Source organism: Lampetra planeri, chromosome 21, assembly GCF_965212315.1.
Source record: "Lampetra planeri chromosome 21, kcLamPlan1.2.h2, whole genome shotgun sequence".
Classification (NCBI taxonomy): domain Eukaryota; kingdom Metazoa; phylum Chordata; class Hyperoartia; order Petromyzontiformes; family Petromyzontidae; genus Lampetra; species Lampetra planeri.
In genome coordinates, this window is record NC_136127.1 from 2,148,086 (window position 1) to 2,165,714 (window position 17,629).

The 17,629-nt window shown below is 44.4% G+C and overlaps 1 protein-coding gene across 1 annotated transcript in view; it reads right to left on the reverse strand.

The window, feature by feature from the left end:
- The window catches only part of NEB (nebulin), a 212,268-nt gene that overhangs the window by 43,597 nt on the left and 151,042 nt on the right, over positions 1 to 17,629 (reverse strand). Inside the window, exons 112-123 of the mRNA XM_078603725.1 lie at positions 17,287 to 17,394; positions 12,480 to 12,584; positions 11,042 to 11,146; positions 9,825 to 9,929; positions 7,095 to 7,202; positions 6,333 to 6,443; positions 5,945 to 6,055; positions 4,518 to 4,619; positions 3,743 to 3,847; positions 2,927 to 3,025; positions 2,475 to 2,588; positions 2,138 to 2,236 (exon numbers count right to left, since the gene is read on the reverse strand). Coding sequence (XP_078459851.1) covers positions 2,138 to 2,236; positions 2,475 to 2,588; positions 2,927 to 3,025; positions 3,743 to 3,847; positions 4,518 to 4,619; positions 5,945 to 6,055; positions 6,333 to 6,443; positions 7,095 to 7,202; positions 9,825 to 9,929; positions 11,042 to 11,146; positions 12,480 to 12,584; positions 17,287 to 17,394 — 1,272 coding nt within the window. The remainder of the gene's footprint in view (positions 1 to 2,137; positions 2,237 to 2,474; positions 2,589 to 2,926; positions 3,026 to 3,742; positions 3,848 to 4,517; positions 4,620 to 5,944; positions 6,056 to 6,332; positions 6,444 to 7,094; positions 7,203 to 9,824; positions 9,930 to 11,041; positions 11,147 to 12,479; positions 12,585 to 17,286; positions 17,395 to 17,629) is intronic.

A 17,629-nucleotide genomic window follows, 5' to 3' on the forward strand; every position in this document is an offset into this window, starting at 1 on the left:
TTTGGCTGGGAGTTGACTCAGTCCATCACCCCACTGCAGTCGATAAAATGACTACCAGTTTGTGGGAAAGGAGTTGTCCTAAGGATACACTTTCCCTCACCATAAGAATGTGGAATTTCAATGACTTGACTCAGTGCTGTAACCAGGAGATGAGCACTGCCAAAGTACTCATTCGAGCAAGGCGGATTATTAATATTTAGTATCAAATGAGTTTCTACAATAGTATTTGGGCAATAATTGTTAACCGGACTGAGAACTTAAACTCAATAAAGTTTAAATCTTGACTTAAAGCTTTCGTGACTGCAGGAATTTAGATTCTTTGGGTCTTTCGGTAAAGTTACGTAGATAGGTTAAAAAAATAATTTAAACTACGACGTTTTGATCGCAACACAAGTGGTCGTCATCAGGTGAATGACGACCGCTTGTGTTGCGATCGAAACGTCCTAGTTTTTTTAATAATTCTTTTGAACCTATCTACGTTACTTTACCGAAAGACCCAAAGAATATCAATAAAGTTTATGTTACCTCTCTCATGCGGTCCACCTGGGCTTCACACTCAGAAACTTAACAGATCTGGGCAAGTGCTCTGACACAGCCAATAGCTGACTGCATTCACAAGCTTGAGCACATTCAACCGTGAGCACCTGGACTGGAACGAACCTGGGCGAGGAATATTTTACTTCAACGCTACTGAGGAGCATGGTCAGATCCAAACTTGTATGGGACAAAATCTAAGGAAACTTATCTGACCCAAATGTAACGTTGCAACGTAAACAAAATTATAATGATGCCCACGTTGACAAGTGTAGCTTTTTTAGTGAATTGGAATGGTCTTGGAAGTTTCCAGACATCCATTCTGTCAAAACACGTATATAACGACCATGATTTTAATCATCAGCCTATTGGCTTTCCAAACCAATATTATCTAGCAGTCTTTATGCTAGAAAATTCTGTATGGGTTTTGCCTTTCTGGGTCTCATCAGCAGAGACAGGCTTATTAAACAATAGGCCAATGACTATAGAACATTATATTTGTATGTGGAGACAGAATGTAAGTCTATTTATAAATGTTATTGCCCACAATGATCTACAGTACTCAATGATGAGTCTCTAAGATAGCAATTGTTTATAACGGTGTTTCACATCTACGTAACCTTTTATACATTTCCTTCGGAAGACTAACCAGCTGAAACATCAATTCTACATTCCCATCTGGGTGAGAAACATAATTCCTTCTCAATTATTGTCCATCAACACGCTCTACATAATAGCAGTGACCATTATGCACAGCCATCTTGTCCGTGAATTCTCCTTGGCTTTGGGGCAAAGCGATCCATGAGTAGCAGTGTTCACCATGGATCCCAACAGATTCACAGTGAAGATGACCAGAAGGGGAATAAAAACACAACAAAAAAATCCATCCTGGCTGTGATATCATTGACAGCAAGAAGTCCTAACGAGCAACATCGGCTGGGCCCTGTGGGGTAATGCACGATGCATATACCACTGGGATGTGATGCGCAAGCAGTCCGTGAGCGATGATGACTGGCGCTGTTAATTCAAGCGCGCACCAAAGGACACTCCTCATAAACTTACTAGGATGTCACCACAAATCATTCACATGCCGGCCAGGTGGCTCGGCGGGAAGAGCGAGCGGCTCGCAATCGTTCATCCGGGGGTTAGTAAAATTAATACCATTTTGTCGGGAAGTCAACTGTGGTTGAGAAACTCGCCCCCCCCCCACCACTGGGAGCTATGCACTTTTAAATAATCTAAATTAAAAACTCATTTCTTTAGAACTGCTTTTTGTGTCTAGTTTGTTGTCTTTCCCCTGCACCTCCGGTGAGCACGGTTGGCTACGTACAGTGTAAAAGAAGCTCAACATACACACATCCTTGAGAAGGGAATAACTTTCACATATCTCATCCACAGAGTGCCAAGGTTAGAACAAAGACAGTACTAAACGTGTGCTGCGGTCTACAATATCACAGGCAGGAGGATTTCCACTTCACTACGGGCACGACGTGTCACAAGTGGTTAGGCGCGACGAGTGTAAGACACCCAGCAGAGTCCTGTGACCGCATAGTTGTGGATGTGTACAGCGATTTCTTTAGCGAACAGACAAGACGACGCTTACCTCACTGGCCAGCTTGCTGGTGCCCGTCACGTGCTGAATGAGCAGCGAGTCGGCACAAGCCGGGTTGTGCATCTTCTTCAGGTCCTCCTTGTACTTCACCTGTGGTGTGCGCGGAGTGAACGGCAGCAAGGTTCACGGCAGCGGTAACGACAAGAGCAGCAGTAGTGCGGTGGAAATAGAAGAGCGATGGGGCATCGACTGTCCCGCCGATGAGCGGGTGAACGGATTGGGGTGAATCAGTAAATCGGGGGTCATTAATCAACCTGGCTGATGCACGTTGATTCAACACCGACAGCCATAGTTTGCGTTGGCTAGATGGGTTGCTTTGAGCTCTCACCTCGCTGGCCAGCGATGTGGCGTCTTTGGCTGTCTTGTATGTGGGCATTTCCTTCATGTCTCCAGTCTGTTTCTGTCCCTTCACCTCTTTGTCAAACTTCTCCTTATATTTCAGCTGTGGGGAGAAGACGTTTTAGCAAAGACAGGAACGTCTGCCTCAAGAAACAACACTATCAGAGAATTTTTATGACCAAGAAAAATCATTTTTTACCAACTAATCTCCTTGCATTTTCTTGCTCTCCGACATATTTACTGACATTGATAACACCGTCTCAATGGCTCACATCCCAGATAATAGCGGCATTTTCAGAGGCAGAATCTAACAAGGCACATTTACACCCCAGCTGCTGGTTGCGGCTTATGAAGATAGGCCTTAATTGCCATCACAACTAAACGACGCAAAGCTACGAACCAGCACAGCTCAAACAATTAAAACTGGGCAGTGGCGCTCACATCACTGGACAGCGTCACCATCTTCTTGAGGTGCCTCATCATGGGCGTATCGTACGATGCTGCTCCGTGTCCTCTCAGCTTCTGCTTGGTGTACTCCACCTGGTTATCGCCGCATCACGACCACACACGAACGATGCAATTAAACAGGGGAAGAGAAATGCCACTGTCAGTACAAGCTTTTGGGGCCATGCCGATTGCAGCAACGCAACCAAAACTACGGACCACCGAATAAAAATCACTGTAGCATGTGCTGCTTTAACGAAGGAGGAACGACAAAAAATACATGAACCCTCTCTTGAAGTCCTCTTGTGGCCAGCAGAGCTCGACATTGAGCATTTTAACTCAAGAGATAATATTGCCATCGGACGCAAGAATAAAACGGGGCCCACGCTGCTAATGGTGGACAATCACCGGATGAAATCGCTTCACCGCTGTCGTAGTGGAGCTGACGTTTTGGGCATTAGCCCTCCACGGGCAAGTGCTGAGAACAGTTGGAAACGTGTTTGTAGGGAGCGTGGTGTTGTAAGTTCACGTACTCCTCCAACTCTCCGGCCTTCAGGCTCGCCAAGCACGCCGGCGACCTCATCACCATGGTCAGTGTGCCTCACAGTTGTGATTGACACGTGTGTAAATATGTGTAAGTGTGTATGTAGAGACAAAGGCGGCCGGGGGTGATGCTGGCCACCCACCCCCTCGTGTGCCGTGCCAGCCTTCATAGCTGCTCGCTAACAGCACTTGCCCCAACCGTCTGTTAAGGCTATGAGGGGGGATCTTTATCTTTGTTTGTGGGTGCCGAGCGTTTTACAGCGGACGGACCTGGCTCGTCAACTTTGACACCTCCTTGGCCAGCTCGATGTCAGGACGTCCCACCATGGCGCTTGGGTGAGCTTTCTCCTCCTTGGCCTTTGCCCTGTACTCGATCTAAAGCAGAAAACAACATACATAACGTCATCGCCGTCGCAAACGTCGGCAATAACAGTCGCACAGCGACGAATGTTGCGCTGACAGGGGCCTACCTAGCTTTGGGTAAGTTCAATTTATTTCTTAACTGTTCGTGAACATTTGACGTATTAGTACATTTAATAAGGTGCATGATGAATGCTTATGAATGCGTCAATGGTGGCATGTGCTCATATGTGGTTGAAAACACCAGCTGTGCATGGGATTTGTCGTTAGAAAGTAATTTTACGGTTTAGGAAATAAGCCACATGAGGTTCGGTTAGTTTTGTCACAATTTTTTTTATTCTAGTTTTAGAACCATTTCCAAGAAATGAAGCCTCTGATTTTTTTTACGAGCCTAAAATATATTCTGCTATGTTTCAACTTACTACAATGCTAACAAGATGTTGTATGCGAATTCAGAAATCTGGTTATTTTACACTGAACAGAAAACCATACTTTAACCTTATACATTAGCTCTCCATGACCATTAAACTTGCGTGCTTTCCATGACACCACGCATTCTATCATTAACGTGCAGGCTACACACCCATCAATGCGGATACATTGCGTTCTATTGTGTCTGATTTATTAATTGCAATGTACATTTATGCATATAAATGTGAATACTGCAGATGTGCACGTGTCTCACATCGCTGATCAGCTTTGCTGCTTGCTTGGCCTTCAGAATGTCAGGACGGTCAGCCACAGATGTGTAGGGCAACTTGGACTTGGCATCTTTCTTGTAGCTCAGCTGTAACCAAGGAGCAGCACAGCACAAGCATCCTTTAAAACGTCATGTTAACAGGAGGGTAGCATGCCAGAAGGGGCGCATCCGCTGAGGAAATGTGAGCAATGAAATCAGCTCATTCCCAGGAGCCGGATAGACTGCTGCATCACCCGCGCGGGATGGTGATGCTGTGGGAAAGCATTCATCCAGCAGCAGATAGATAATGGACGATGGTGAGTCGTACAAAATCGAGTACGTCACATCAGTCGAATATAGAAATCAAATAACGTGCAACACAATGTTTAAAGAAACAATAAATATAGTAATACCTGAGGATTTCACAGTGGCAAACATTTTTACACATTTGTGCAGATTTGTTGATGGACCCAAATATTCGCGGGCATAGTTACCACTCTTAGTCATGCTCTTAGGCACGCTACCAAGGAGTCTGAGGTCGTGCCACAATGAGACCGCAGCCTGGTAGGTGGACTCCAATGCACACCAGCAGTGCCCCAGCGCATTGTCACAATACAGGTTTCAAAATCTACGTAAGCCAGCGACTATGTATGTACTGTATGTATTTTTGTCCGCAGAATTCCTCCAAGACCACTCCGCAAAGTTCAACGAATGAGGTGCCATCTTAAAGCGTATCAGATGTAGTTTACGTGAACGAAGTCGATGCTCTGAAGAAGTAACTGACCTTTGCCTGATAAAGTCGGCTAATCCATTATACAATTTACAATGGATTGATCAATGTCACGAGGCCTTGTTTCACAATCACACAATGGATAGCCACGTGCCTTCATGGAAGGGCAAGGGGATATTTGTGGGAAGCTCCCTCCAAGCAACGTGTCACCATTGAACCTCAATGGGCTTCCCACTGGGTTTCTACGGAGTGCGTGGTCAACATTGGTAGCAGAAGTGAGCCGTCACCAATGCACAAGACACCACCAGAATACAGATGAAATCAAAAGGCAAAAGTGATTTCCTGCAGCAGTGCTTATCTCCCTTTTATAGTCCTGAGCCAGCGGTGTAAATTCTACATTACTAATGCGGGGGCGATTCGATCCAAAGGACAACCACTCTTGATTTCCCCCGCAAAGCAGCAGAGTGCTCATTTTATCAACCGTGAGGGGACTACATGTCGAGCCAACCCCCCTCCCACCCAACCAAGCCGCTCACTCGACCATTGCGCCACGTGGCCGGTGGTTGACATCTGCTCTGGTTGTTGCTCTGGTTAGAGCTGCTACAGGTACCGCCAGCTCTCTCGGCGACAAGAGGTGAGGCACGTGCGCGCTGTGTGCGTGTGTGTGCGGGGCGCAGCGTGTGGGTACAGCGCGACAGCTTACGTTGCTCTGCTTCCTGGCGACGTCCACGGCGTGCGCCACGTCAGGCGGCGCCACCATCATGGCGTAGTTCGACTTCCCCTTCTCCTTCTCAAACTTCTCCTTGTACGTATTCTGTGGCGCGCATACGGAAACGCAAAAGCGAGAGGATCACCACACGCAGCGGCGCTAGCGAGCACAGAAGCGAGTGTGCACGCACCCACGCCCAAGCAGCGTTGTCTACCCAGTGCTCGGTTCGTGGGCACGGATAACCGAGTCTTTGTCCCACTGAAATCCACATATACACCGGCGTTGACTCTCAAAAAAACGTATTTCCCCTAAGCGCCGTGACAAGGCCACAATCTACAAACGCGAACGTAGATGCAGCCATAGCAACGGCTGTGCCACTCACATGACTCTGCATCTTGGACACCTCCTTGATGTGCACCGTCTCCCGTGTCTCAGGCATGTGCGTAAACGAAGCCTTCGGCAGGATCTTCGCGCTCAACGCCTTGTATTTATTCTGGTTTCGGAGCAAGAAAAAAAGACACGTACAGATTCGCGCAATTGAACCTCGTTATTACAACATAAGCAACAAAAAATGTTTATGAAGTATAAAACGGTAACATTATATTGATTACAGTTGATTTGACTAGAATCACAGTGCATAGCAGTGGATTATAACGAAACACTGCTTTTTCATAATCCATGAATTGTATTTAACCAGGTAGGAGGCCAATGACCTCCAGGATCCTCTTCAAAGCAGATCATGGTAGTTTGAAGTTCGATAACGAGAGTTCTTCACTCTAATATTGAGTTGCTGACTGTCATCTGGTGGATGTGCACGAGAACACCAGCATTCAACGTCCCACAGTAAACAGTGATCGATAATATTACATCATACATTTGTTTCCAAACGTATTCATATCGGTTTGGCACCAATCTGATACGAGCGATTGATATCCAGTGGCCGGGTCTGATTCTGCTGATTTAACAACCTGATGTACGAGGTCAACACCAAGCAGGCTATTGTTATTTCTGTTTCAGTGTTTCAGCATTCTGTGGTGACCACATAAGATGACAAACATCTGCAGAAAGCCTTCTTGCTGTGTCTACAGGTGGCAGCTGGCCCACTACTGTCACGTGATGCTGAGGTCAAGGCGGTAAGAGGTACCTGAGACACCATATCAGTGACACGCTTCATCAGGTTCATCAGAGGAGTCTCGGCGACTTGGATGCATGTCCCCTTGGTCACTTGCTCATACTTCCTTCTGTATTTCACCTGTGGGATGAAATCAAATGGTTATTTTGAATCACTTAATTTGTATTATTATGTTTTCTATCTACGTGACTTTACCGAAAGAACGATAGAATATTAATTCCTGCAGTCACGAAAATATTACCAGCTCTAGAGGGAGGGATTCCACATAACCATATGATATTTGAACAAACTCCGAGACAAGAAAGCTCATCTGATCGAGTCACTCACATTTCTGAAGAGATGCCGTGACTCTAAGGTAATACAATCTCATTTACACTGACTTCTGCTGCTGTCACATCTTCCAATGCCAAACGAATCTTGTTCAGGGCTAGCTTTGCCCTGATCTCAGAGAGAATTAGACTGCTCCGTACTGAACTAGATCATGTAGACAAGACACTCTTGAAATCACACTTAACATTGACAGAAAAAATGTCTACATCTGATTGGGAACATGTAGTTAACATGACTGCTTTATCAGCCGCTATAATGTCAGCTAAATGTAAAGATAACCTAATTTCCAAGTTCTACCTCCTTTGCATGAATAAATCAGACCCACACATTAAAAAGTTAGACGTTGACAAGGTTGTTATTAATCTGAGTAATAGCCCAATTTCCGATGGTCTAAAGTCGGTTTGAGCTAAAGGGTTCAACTTTGCAGTCGCCCCCAAACACATACCAGTGAATGACATCATTGCCCAGGTCGATGTAGCTCTTAAGGGTTTTGGACACATCACTGCAGACGTGACAAGATCTGAAATCGCTGCAACCCTATAAAGCGCTACGATACCAGTCAGCAACATCAGTAAGGATGAGCATTTTTGAGTTATCTCAATTGAAAAAGAGGGATGATATCGTCATCTTCTCAGCCGACAAGGGCAATGCCACGGTTATCATAGACAAAACCGTGTATAATAACAAAATTCAGGACCTACTTAATGATGGTAGCTACACAGAAATTAAAAGAGATCCCACCAACAGCCTCGTTACAAAAACGAATAGTATCATCACTACTTCAGCTTCATTAATTGAACAAACCAAACGGTTATCTTAAAACCTTCTGCTGCTAGACCACCCAGACTATATGGCTTACCAAAAATCCATAAAGAAGGTACACCCCTTTGTCTCATCGTCTCCACCATTGGCTCACCCACCTACAAACTGGCCCGATATTTGTCTGAGTCCTTGCAGCCATTCACTGGTAAGACCACCTCTTATGTACTTAACTCAGCTCACCTGGTATCATGAATTAAAGACATCTCACTGTCCCCAGGTGATTTGCTCATTAATTTAGATGTAGTTTCTTTGTTCACCAAAGATCCTGTGCCCAATAGAATTGCAATTATTGAAAATTTGGTCCAACAAGAATTGAATGCTGATGTACCAATACATACTTCACCTGGAATGGAACATTCTACAAACAAACTGAAGGCACCACAATGGATTCTCCCTTATCTCCGGTTGTAGACAATTTTTTCATGGAAAAGTTTGAGACGGACGCCATCCAGGCATCCACTCTACGCCCATCCTTGTGGAAGAGGTACGTGGATGACACGTTTGTCATCTGGCCACATGGCCGACCGACTCTGAACCAATTCCTCAATCACATCAATTCCATGCACCCAGCCATCAAATGCACCATGGAGGTAGAAACGGATGGCATGCTACCTTTCTTGGATGTCCTAATCAAAAAGATACCAGATGGCTCAATGAGCCATTCTGTCTACAGGAAAGTAACCCATTCTGACACCTACCTAAAACCTGATTCCCACCATCACCCATCCCAGAAGAAATCCCTCATCAAAACGCTACACCATTGAGCTAAATGTATCTCCGACTATGAACAGCTAACCAGTGAACTCAAACACGTACACCAAGCTCTCAAGGCGAATGGATACTCTGACTCCAGAATCTGCAAAGCCATCACCCCGACCGTGAGGAAGGAGCCATTTGAGGATCCAATCAAAACCATCACCTTGCCATACATAGCAGGGGTAACCAAAATATTTCCAAAATCTTGAACAAACACAAGATCCAAGTCCGATTTAACACAGTACATAAAATTCGTGATCTGATCCCATCTGTGAAGGAAAAGATTCCTGACATGCAATATCCCGGCGTCTACAAACTAATCTGTATCTGCGGCAGCAGTTACATTGGGGAAACTAAGCGACATGTCTCGGACCGTGTTCGTGAGCATAAGGCAGATTTGAAACACAGTAGGACCAATACTTCTGCCGTGGCTGATAATTATTTTAATGCAGCTGGCTCACGCGAAATTGATTTCTCTAAGAGCCGGCGCGTTGAGCCGGTGCTGAATTCCCAAACCCACCTCCGATGTCCTCTATATATTAAGATGTTATTGGCAAAGAAATGATTGTGGGAGGAAACTGGACCACCGGGAGAAGACCCCCACGTGAGAGGGGGCGACACTCTATCTCATATATAAGGGACAGATGATATTATTCCGCACATTGCTGTACCACATTCTCCATTGGCATAATGGCACCTCCTCAATAGCCACAATAAACAGAGTTGCACAACGTTGTGTGTGATCCACTGACCCTCGCTGCCTCTACATCGCCGTCCTGCGTGTGCATTTGTGCGCGTCACTGGGTTGCAGAGGCGTGTGGAAAGGGCTCTCACCTCGCTGGCCAGCTCATTTCCGTGCAGAGCGTGGGCTACGTTGCGGTCGTCCACCACGGACAGTTTGCAGCCCTTGAGCATCTCCCGGTCGTACTTGTACTCCACCTGCAATCGAATCGTCAGCAAAAAAAAAAGTTAAAATGCAACACGATCCCGTTGACCACGTAGCCACGCAAAAAACCCACGAAACTCACAGGTGTAGCCGGTGTAGGCTTACCTGTGATGAATTGCACGTGTATAATTGTGCACTATGTAGCATATGAAAACCTAAGAAACCAGTTTGCAAAGGCTATGGGTAGCCAAATGCGTTTTATTAACAATAATTTACACTTATAAAGCGAGTTTCACCCAGAGGTCGCAAGGCGCTGCACAGAGCGAAAAGCAAGTAAGTAAATAATGCTATTCTAAAACCTAAAATAAGCATGCAGACTCATGATTTAATCATGGGCACAATTATTATATTTTAACCTAAATCAACGGTGATCAGAGATTGAAGCCCGAGCCCCCACATGCATGGTAGAGCACGAGGCAGCCCCCCCCCCCCCCCAAAGTAGATGTGGGGGCTATCTTCTGGACCAAGGAATTCAGCTGCGGTGTTGTGACGTGGAGGGGATCTCTGATCACAATTTCAGGTATGCAATTTGCCCTTCTGAAGAGGAGGACTTTTGAAACAAAGTTTTGCCGTTTCACAACCCGCCCCCCCCCCTGGTGTTCAGCCGTTGTCGAGTCACTTACTTCTCCGGAGAACAGAACACAATGCAGAGTCACTACTCGTCGTCTCCGTACTTTATTATTTTTATTGTTGTTAATTTAGCTGACCTCTCCCACCCCCCCCTCGAAAGGATTCACGACGGAAGGAGCGGGGGACAGGGCGGACCGGCTACACCAGTGATGAAAGGCCCACGTGCACGCTGCACAATGCACACTGCACGATGCACACTGCACGATGCACACTGCACGATGCACACTGCACGATGCACACTGCACACTGCACGATGCACACTGCACGATGCACACTGCACACTGCACGATGCACACTGCACGATGCACACTGCACGATGCACACTGCACGATGCACACTGCACACTGCACGATGCACACTGCACGATGCACACTGCACACTGCACGATGCACACTGCACGATGCACACTGCACACTGCACGATGCACACTGCACACTGCACGATGCACACTGCACGATGCACACTGCACACTCACGTCGCTTTGCTGCAGGGTGGTCTTGACGGCGTGGATAACGTCGGGCCGGTCGGCGATCCAGCCCCACTTGGCCTTCGTCTTTTCATACTGAGTCTTGTATTCCAGCTGGGGGAAGACGATCATTGTCGTTACAGCACCAGGTATACGACTTTTAAATAAACGCCATCGTTTAGCCAGGTAAATGAGTAACTTCTGGGATTATGTTAATGAAGCGGAGAAGTGACTTAATTGCATCAAAAATTATCTGCTATAGATTCGCAATCCCAGAAGGCTGTGGCACTGTAGGTAGCTATGTATGGTGTATTGTACATAGCCAACCGTTCTAATCGAAGGTGCCTACACCAGAGGCAGCCTTTTTTTATGGCCTTGCCTCACCAGTGTCAGGCCGAAAGACGAACAGTACAAAGACAATGCAAGTATTAGAACACTTATAGCTTGGGTCGAGCAGTTATATCTCAAGAAGGCTGTCTCTGGTGTAGGCCAATCAGTTTCAAGGGTAATGCATAAATTATCGGAATATGTCTGTTTACATGTTTTGTCACAAGAATGTGTGTTAATGCAGACGTAATAATGCCTTGCAAAAGGTTTGTATTTGGTGTTTGAACATCTTAACACCTGTTTTATTTCCAGAAATGGCAAAAGCGATTATTATTTTTCATCGTTTTTGATACTGGCAAAAATCTCTCAAAGATATCTACACAAACGTGAGAAAACACTTTAAAAAGCGGCGGAGAAAACCACGATGAACAGAGCACTGCAAGACGCCTCTGCAGCGGGGGAATAACGCCCGGCCGGCGTTTCCCACATCTGCTAACATGTGCGCAACGTACAATGTGTGATGCGGCGCAGCTTAAACTGAAACCGTTCTCAAACTTGAGGTATGCTCCAATAAAGTTAGACATTGATGAATTAAACAGCCACTCCAGACCCCCACGCCTCCCCCCTCCAAACCCCCCAGAATACATCCAGCTTCCTGATACATTCCACGAAAGCGATATTAAACCAAATGCACATTATTTTTGCAAAAGTTTCATATTAAAACACTGGGCTATTTTCTGGATGTTGTTTTTCATGGAGAGGGGGGGGCGGGGGGAAGTAAAATACATATATACATGCAGCTGAGTGACAGTCACTATCAATTATACATTTATTTGCTACTTACACAAAGTTGACAAGATTCAACGTCAGGGTAAGACCTGGTTTTTGCTAAGGATTATTCCAGCGGAAAAAAATATTGGCAGCATTATTCACTTGGGAATGTGATTTTATAAAGAACACATGTGGCCAGTTATACTCAACACCTTAAGCAAAAATTTCCTTCAGTTTACCATTTCACACAGTGTAAGTTAAGGCGGAAAGCCTGCTTAATATGTGGTTTAGCTACTGGCCATTGTGTTATTTGTGGTATTTACACAGAACATGATTTCACACAACTCACGTTGCTTATTGCTTTGTACGCCTTCTTAGCAGCGAGGATGTCCCTGTAGTCTTCGGGAATATTGATGTGGGCCTTCTTCTTCTCGTAGTCCTCCTTGTACTTCATCTGCAAGGGAAGAGCCACAAGAACCACGCGATTGTTGGAGCGGATGTCCCAGCACTCGATGTGACCCAACCGCACCCATTCACGCGGAACACCACCTGCTCATCAGCACAATGCCGAGCGGAAGATGGCCACTTTCGGTGGATGCCCTTCCATCCGATATTTGGAAGCCAGTGGAGATATTAACTTTTAAATCTAGATTGAAAGCTAATTTCTTTAGAACTGCTTTTTGTATTTAGTTTGTTGACCTTCCCCCGCACCACCTATTAACATGGTTGGCTACGTACGGTGCAAAAGAAGTTCAGCATACATGCATACGTAGGCCTCGGCAAGGTAAGGTAAAAGTTAAAAGGTAAAAACAACGAGCCTACCTTAACCTTACCTTTTACCTTACCACAATACAATCACTCTACCCTACCTTTTACCCTTTAGCAGGTAAGGTAACAGGTAAAAGGTAAAAATAAACGAGCCTACATTTTACCCTACCTTTTTCCCTTACCCCATACAAATTACCCGATTACAGGGTAATTACTGGGGTACTACTACACATGAAAAAGGTTTATAACGGTAAATGCTAGGGAGAGCGCTTCATGCATATAGAATACTCTCGATTATTCCAATTTTACACGCTTTCTCTTAACTCACTCTGTCTGTTGTTGTCGTTGTTATTGTCGTTGTTGTTGTTGTCGTTGTTGTCGTCGTCGTCGTCGTCGTCCTATCCTCAAATCTTGTAACTCAATTTAAACCACTTCCTAATGTGGTATCGACTGCAAACTTGGTATACTTATGTCATACTGATGACAATATATTCTATCATAGAAAATGTATATATTTTTTAACATTATTTTTTATATGTTATGTTTCGGCTTGGGTCTAATTGTCCACGCTCAACTGACGTTGGCTCTAATTGGCCACGGTCCCTTACGTTCTGGCAAGCTTCGGGGCCACTTCCTGGAGTCGTGGAGTTCTGCCATTACTAGTACATTTAATAAAAGCGTGTTTAAAAAAAAAAAGTTTTTAAAAATATTACTTATTAAATGGAGGCCACGGACTGCGCCACGGAGCTTTTCGCGGTAAACAAGGTACCGTATTTACCAGGTAATACTTCGCGCTACCTTTACCCTTCCGGGTAATTTTTCCAAGCTACCTTTACCCTACCCTTTACCTTACCCCTTGGCATGTCGACACCGTTACCCTTTACCTTTACCCTTTTACCCGGTAAAAATGGTAAATTACCTTACCTTGCCGAGGCCTATGCATACGTACTGTTAAAGTGAGTTATCACGTCGAATGCCATCATCAACCCAGTGCAACGGACATCGATCAACGATCTCCCAGTCTCCACAGCAAACAACTCAAGCGTAATGCTAGCGCTTCCTCATTGTTGCTGTGGCCTACGCTCACTTTCAGAGTGGCGACGTGTGATTGCATACGAAAAATAATCATTTGTTGTTACTCTCAAGCGACAGCCCCTCATGGTTATTGTTTACCATTGCGATTTGACATTCGTTTATACCTGTTCAAAGTCATACCAACCATATTATTAGGACCCTGAGAGAGAACTCGCAATGCAATATTGTTTTTAAGATACAATAATATCACATCTTGTATTTATCCGTATCTGATATGAAGAAGGGCTATTGTCTAAAATATCACCGATTAAACGTTGTTTTTCTTTCAGGGCAGTGTTATTTACAAATGTGTTAAATTTGTTATCTTTGTGTGCCTGTGCACCACTGCCAATACAGCATCACCAACTAATTTATTTGTATATTTTTGTACAGGCCACAACGAAGTGGTGCACATCAGCACCGGTGCGTGGAGCATTCCTCATTGGCAGGGGTTGTTTGGTGTTGAGTCCTCAAGGCCTCAACGCCGGGGGCCAGGCTACAGCCCAATGGTTAAGAATGATGGGATTTGTTCTCAGTCTTGGCTCATACTTTGAGGAGCTTCAAAACCAGCCCAATTGGGGGCAAGTTGCCAGCCCTGTGCATAATAAGCGCCGTGGAAAGCCAAACATGTGCTGCAACAATTTACAATTTGCGCTCTCGGGCAACGTTTCTCAACCTTTATCGTGCTTGGTAAATGATGACTAAAAGCAATATGTCTTTTCCCATTATACATTTTCTAAATGTTTTATTTGCCAAGAATAATTCAAATATAGATACTGTGCTTTGCTATCTGGTGCTGTTCTGGAGGCAAACAGATTTAATTACTGTCAGCTGCACTGGGGAATACTGTACACTGAGAGAGTATACATAGATAAGCAGTAGGGCTATAGGAGACACAGATTCCATGAAGGGGGTATATTTATTATAAAACTAAACTATGTTTCAAAAATCAAATATAATATTACCAGGTAAGGCCCACTGAGCTATATGGCTCTTTTCCCGAAACGACCTGGCCACAAATGATAGCTCAGCAAAGTGGATTATCATGTGGAAATGTATTGCAGCTCAATATTCTCAACGCATGTTGATTCTAAATGTGGAGGGAAACCCGGAGGACCCGGAGAAAAATCCACGTGATCACAGGGAGAATGCAATCTCCAAATATACAGGTGTCAGGGTTGGGATCGAACCCACAACATTCTGCATACCAATAGATGGAGATAACATCTCACCACCGCGGCGCCCATTATACTGTGCTTCGGATAACATATACTGCAACTCATAACATTATACCATGCTTCGAACCATTCATAAATAACCATCTATCTATACGAACAACATGTTGTTGAAACAAAACATCACTTACCTTTATTGAAAGGCCCACCGGAAATGCTGTGGGTATCACGCATTTTGAACAGTTGACGACTCACCCGCCATTGTTGTTCTATGAAGGAGGGCCACTGCCCGAGACTTCCCCTATTATATACAGCTTTCCTTTGGAGGCCACACACTGTTGTTGACTAATGTGTTGAGTTTTTCCTTTAACTATTGCTGCCGAGAGGGTAGAGGGTTGTGTAAGTAGGAATTCTTGCATATGAGTATTTTATATTTAATTCGGTTTGACAGGGAGATTTTGGACAGTCTCTTAGAATTTTACCGATATTAAACAGCATCAAATGTCTAACAACAAAATAATCCATGGCTTGAGTTGGGTGCCTTCCTGAGACAACGTTTGTAATTATTTCATGATGAGCTTTTGGAAACGATATTTCACATTAGGTGGAAAATCGCGACGTGCGAGAAACATGAGACGTCCACGGCTCTCGAGCAGAGCTTCCACAGCGCGGCATGGACGCTCGTCCATTTAATGGATCGTGATGGTGCATGTTGGAAAATAATCTCGAACTATTCAGTAATATTGGAAAATATTTACACAAAGATACCGATTGGGTGATCTGTTGTGCATCATAGATGGCCAATTTGTCTTCGAGGAAATTGCTCTGTAGAGATGTATACACATCTCGCACCTCTGATTAGCACAGTTGACTACATACAGTGTGAAATACATTCAAGGCTGATCCATTTATAGATATCCCAATAAGATAATACGGAGAAATTACAATCGAGAAAACAATGCTTCTACGTGTATCCCACCAATTTGAATACACTTATTAATCCGTTAGCTCTCTCCTATGTAATATACGAAGCCATCACTGTCCCAATATTTAACAAGCTGTTGGGAAGAAAGCTTGAGGGTCATTCGACTTACATGGGGTATCTATAAATGGATCGGCTTGTCTTATGGAAATTAATTAACCAAGTCCCTTGAAATGAAGGGTGAATAGCAAAAAGCATTATAATAACTAGGGTTGCTACACTATCATCTTTCACCATAATATGAAGTAAGAATGTCAAATGTAATGATGCAATGATTGTCTTGATATCAGTTTCGCATAACGTCGTAAATGCGTTCCACGTGTTAACTGCATTGTGTTTGCGCTTTGCTGCACTTCTAGTAGCAATAAAGTTTACTTCAAATATGTTCAACTGCAATTTCATTCAAATTAAGCCTGCCATAACTATTTCCGATCAGTACAATCAATAATGCTATCTAGGGCAGATGCTGTCTGTTACACAAAAATAAGTAATTCACTGACCAATACAAATGAGAAAAGTCAATATTGCTATTGCCATGAATTACTAGAAACATTTTGCAAACCACTACCCTCCTGGATAAGAGCTATGTGTTTACAACGCTCATTAGTGACTTTGCTCTTTCGTATGTATAGTGTCTGTACATAACATATATATACGTCTATTTTTAAACCACGGTCTGATATTTTGAAAAAAACAGACTATTATACTATTATTGTGGATCTTACATCCTAAGATGCATCGTAGTGTTGCCATGTCACCAACTATTTTTTATTTTACCAGGTAAGGCCCACTGAGCTATATTGCTCTTTTTCATAAGCGACCTGACCACAAATGATAGCTCAACAAAGTGGCCTATCACGTGGACATTTATAGCATCCAAAAATTCAATGCGTGTTTGTAAGTGTGGAGGGAAACCCCAGAAGATCCGGAGAAAAATACACACAACCACGGCAAGAGAGAGCATGCAAACTCTAAATATACAGACTTTAGGGTCAGGATCAAACCCACGATTTCCTGTATACAAGGCGAGAAAGCTAACATCTCACCGGCGCCCTACCATCACGTGAGCTCACCACCGTTAGGGCAACCCTCATAAAAACAATGTGAATCCAAAGAGTGCAAGCGTGCGCACACACACACACACGTAATGCACTTACAATGCTCATTCTGTCTTTGATCTTGCCCAGGTGCATCTGGAACGTGGCGTCGTGGACAGGCGTGAACCAGTGGGCTTTGTTCTTGTTGTACTGTGCCTTGTACACATTCTGAAAGATAGAATTCAATAGGTAAATCAAGATCAACGTGTCATCAAGCCGTGGACGCCACCACCGACACGTTCTGCCCTCCGCCAGGTCCTACAGCAGCAGCTACTGCTGCACAATAACAGCTCAATGGATGGGTGCTTTAGATTAAGCGAATTTGTTATGGTGCAGATAATGAGATTGGATATACAAATTTCGTAAAATTCATCACAGGTGTACAGATGAAGAATGCATGACG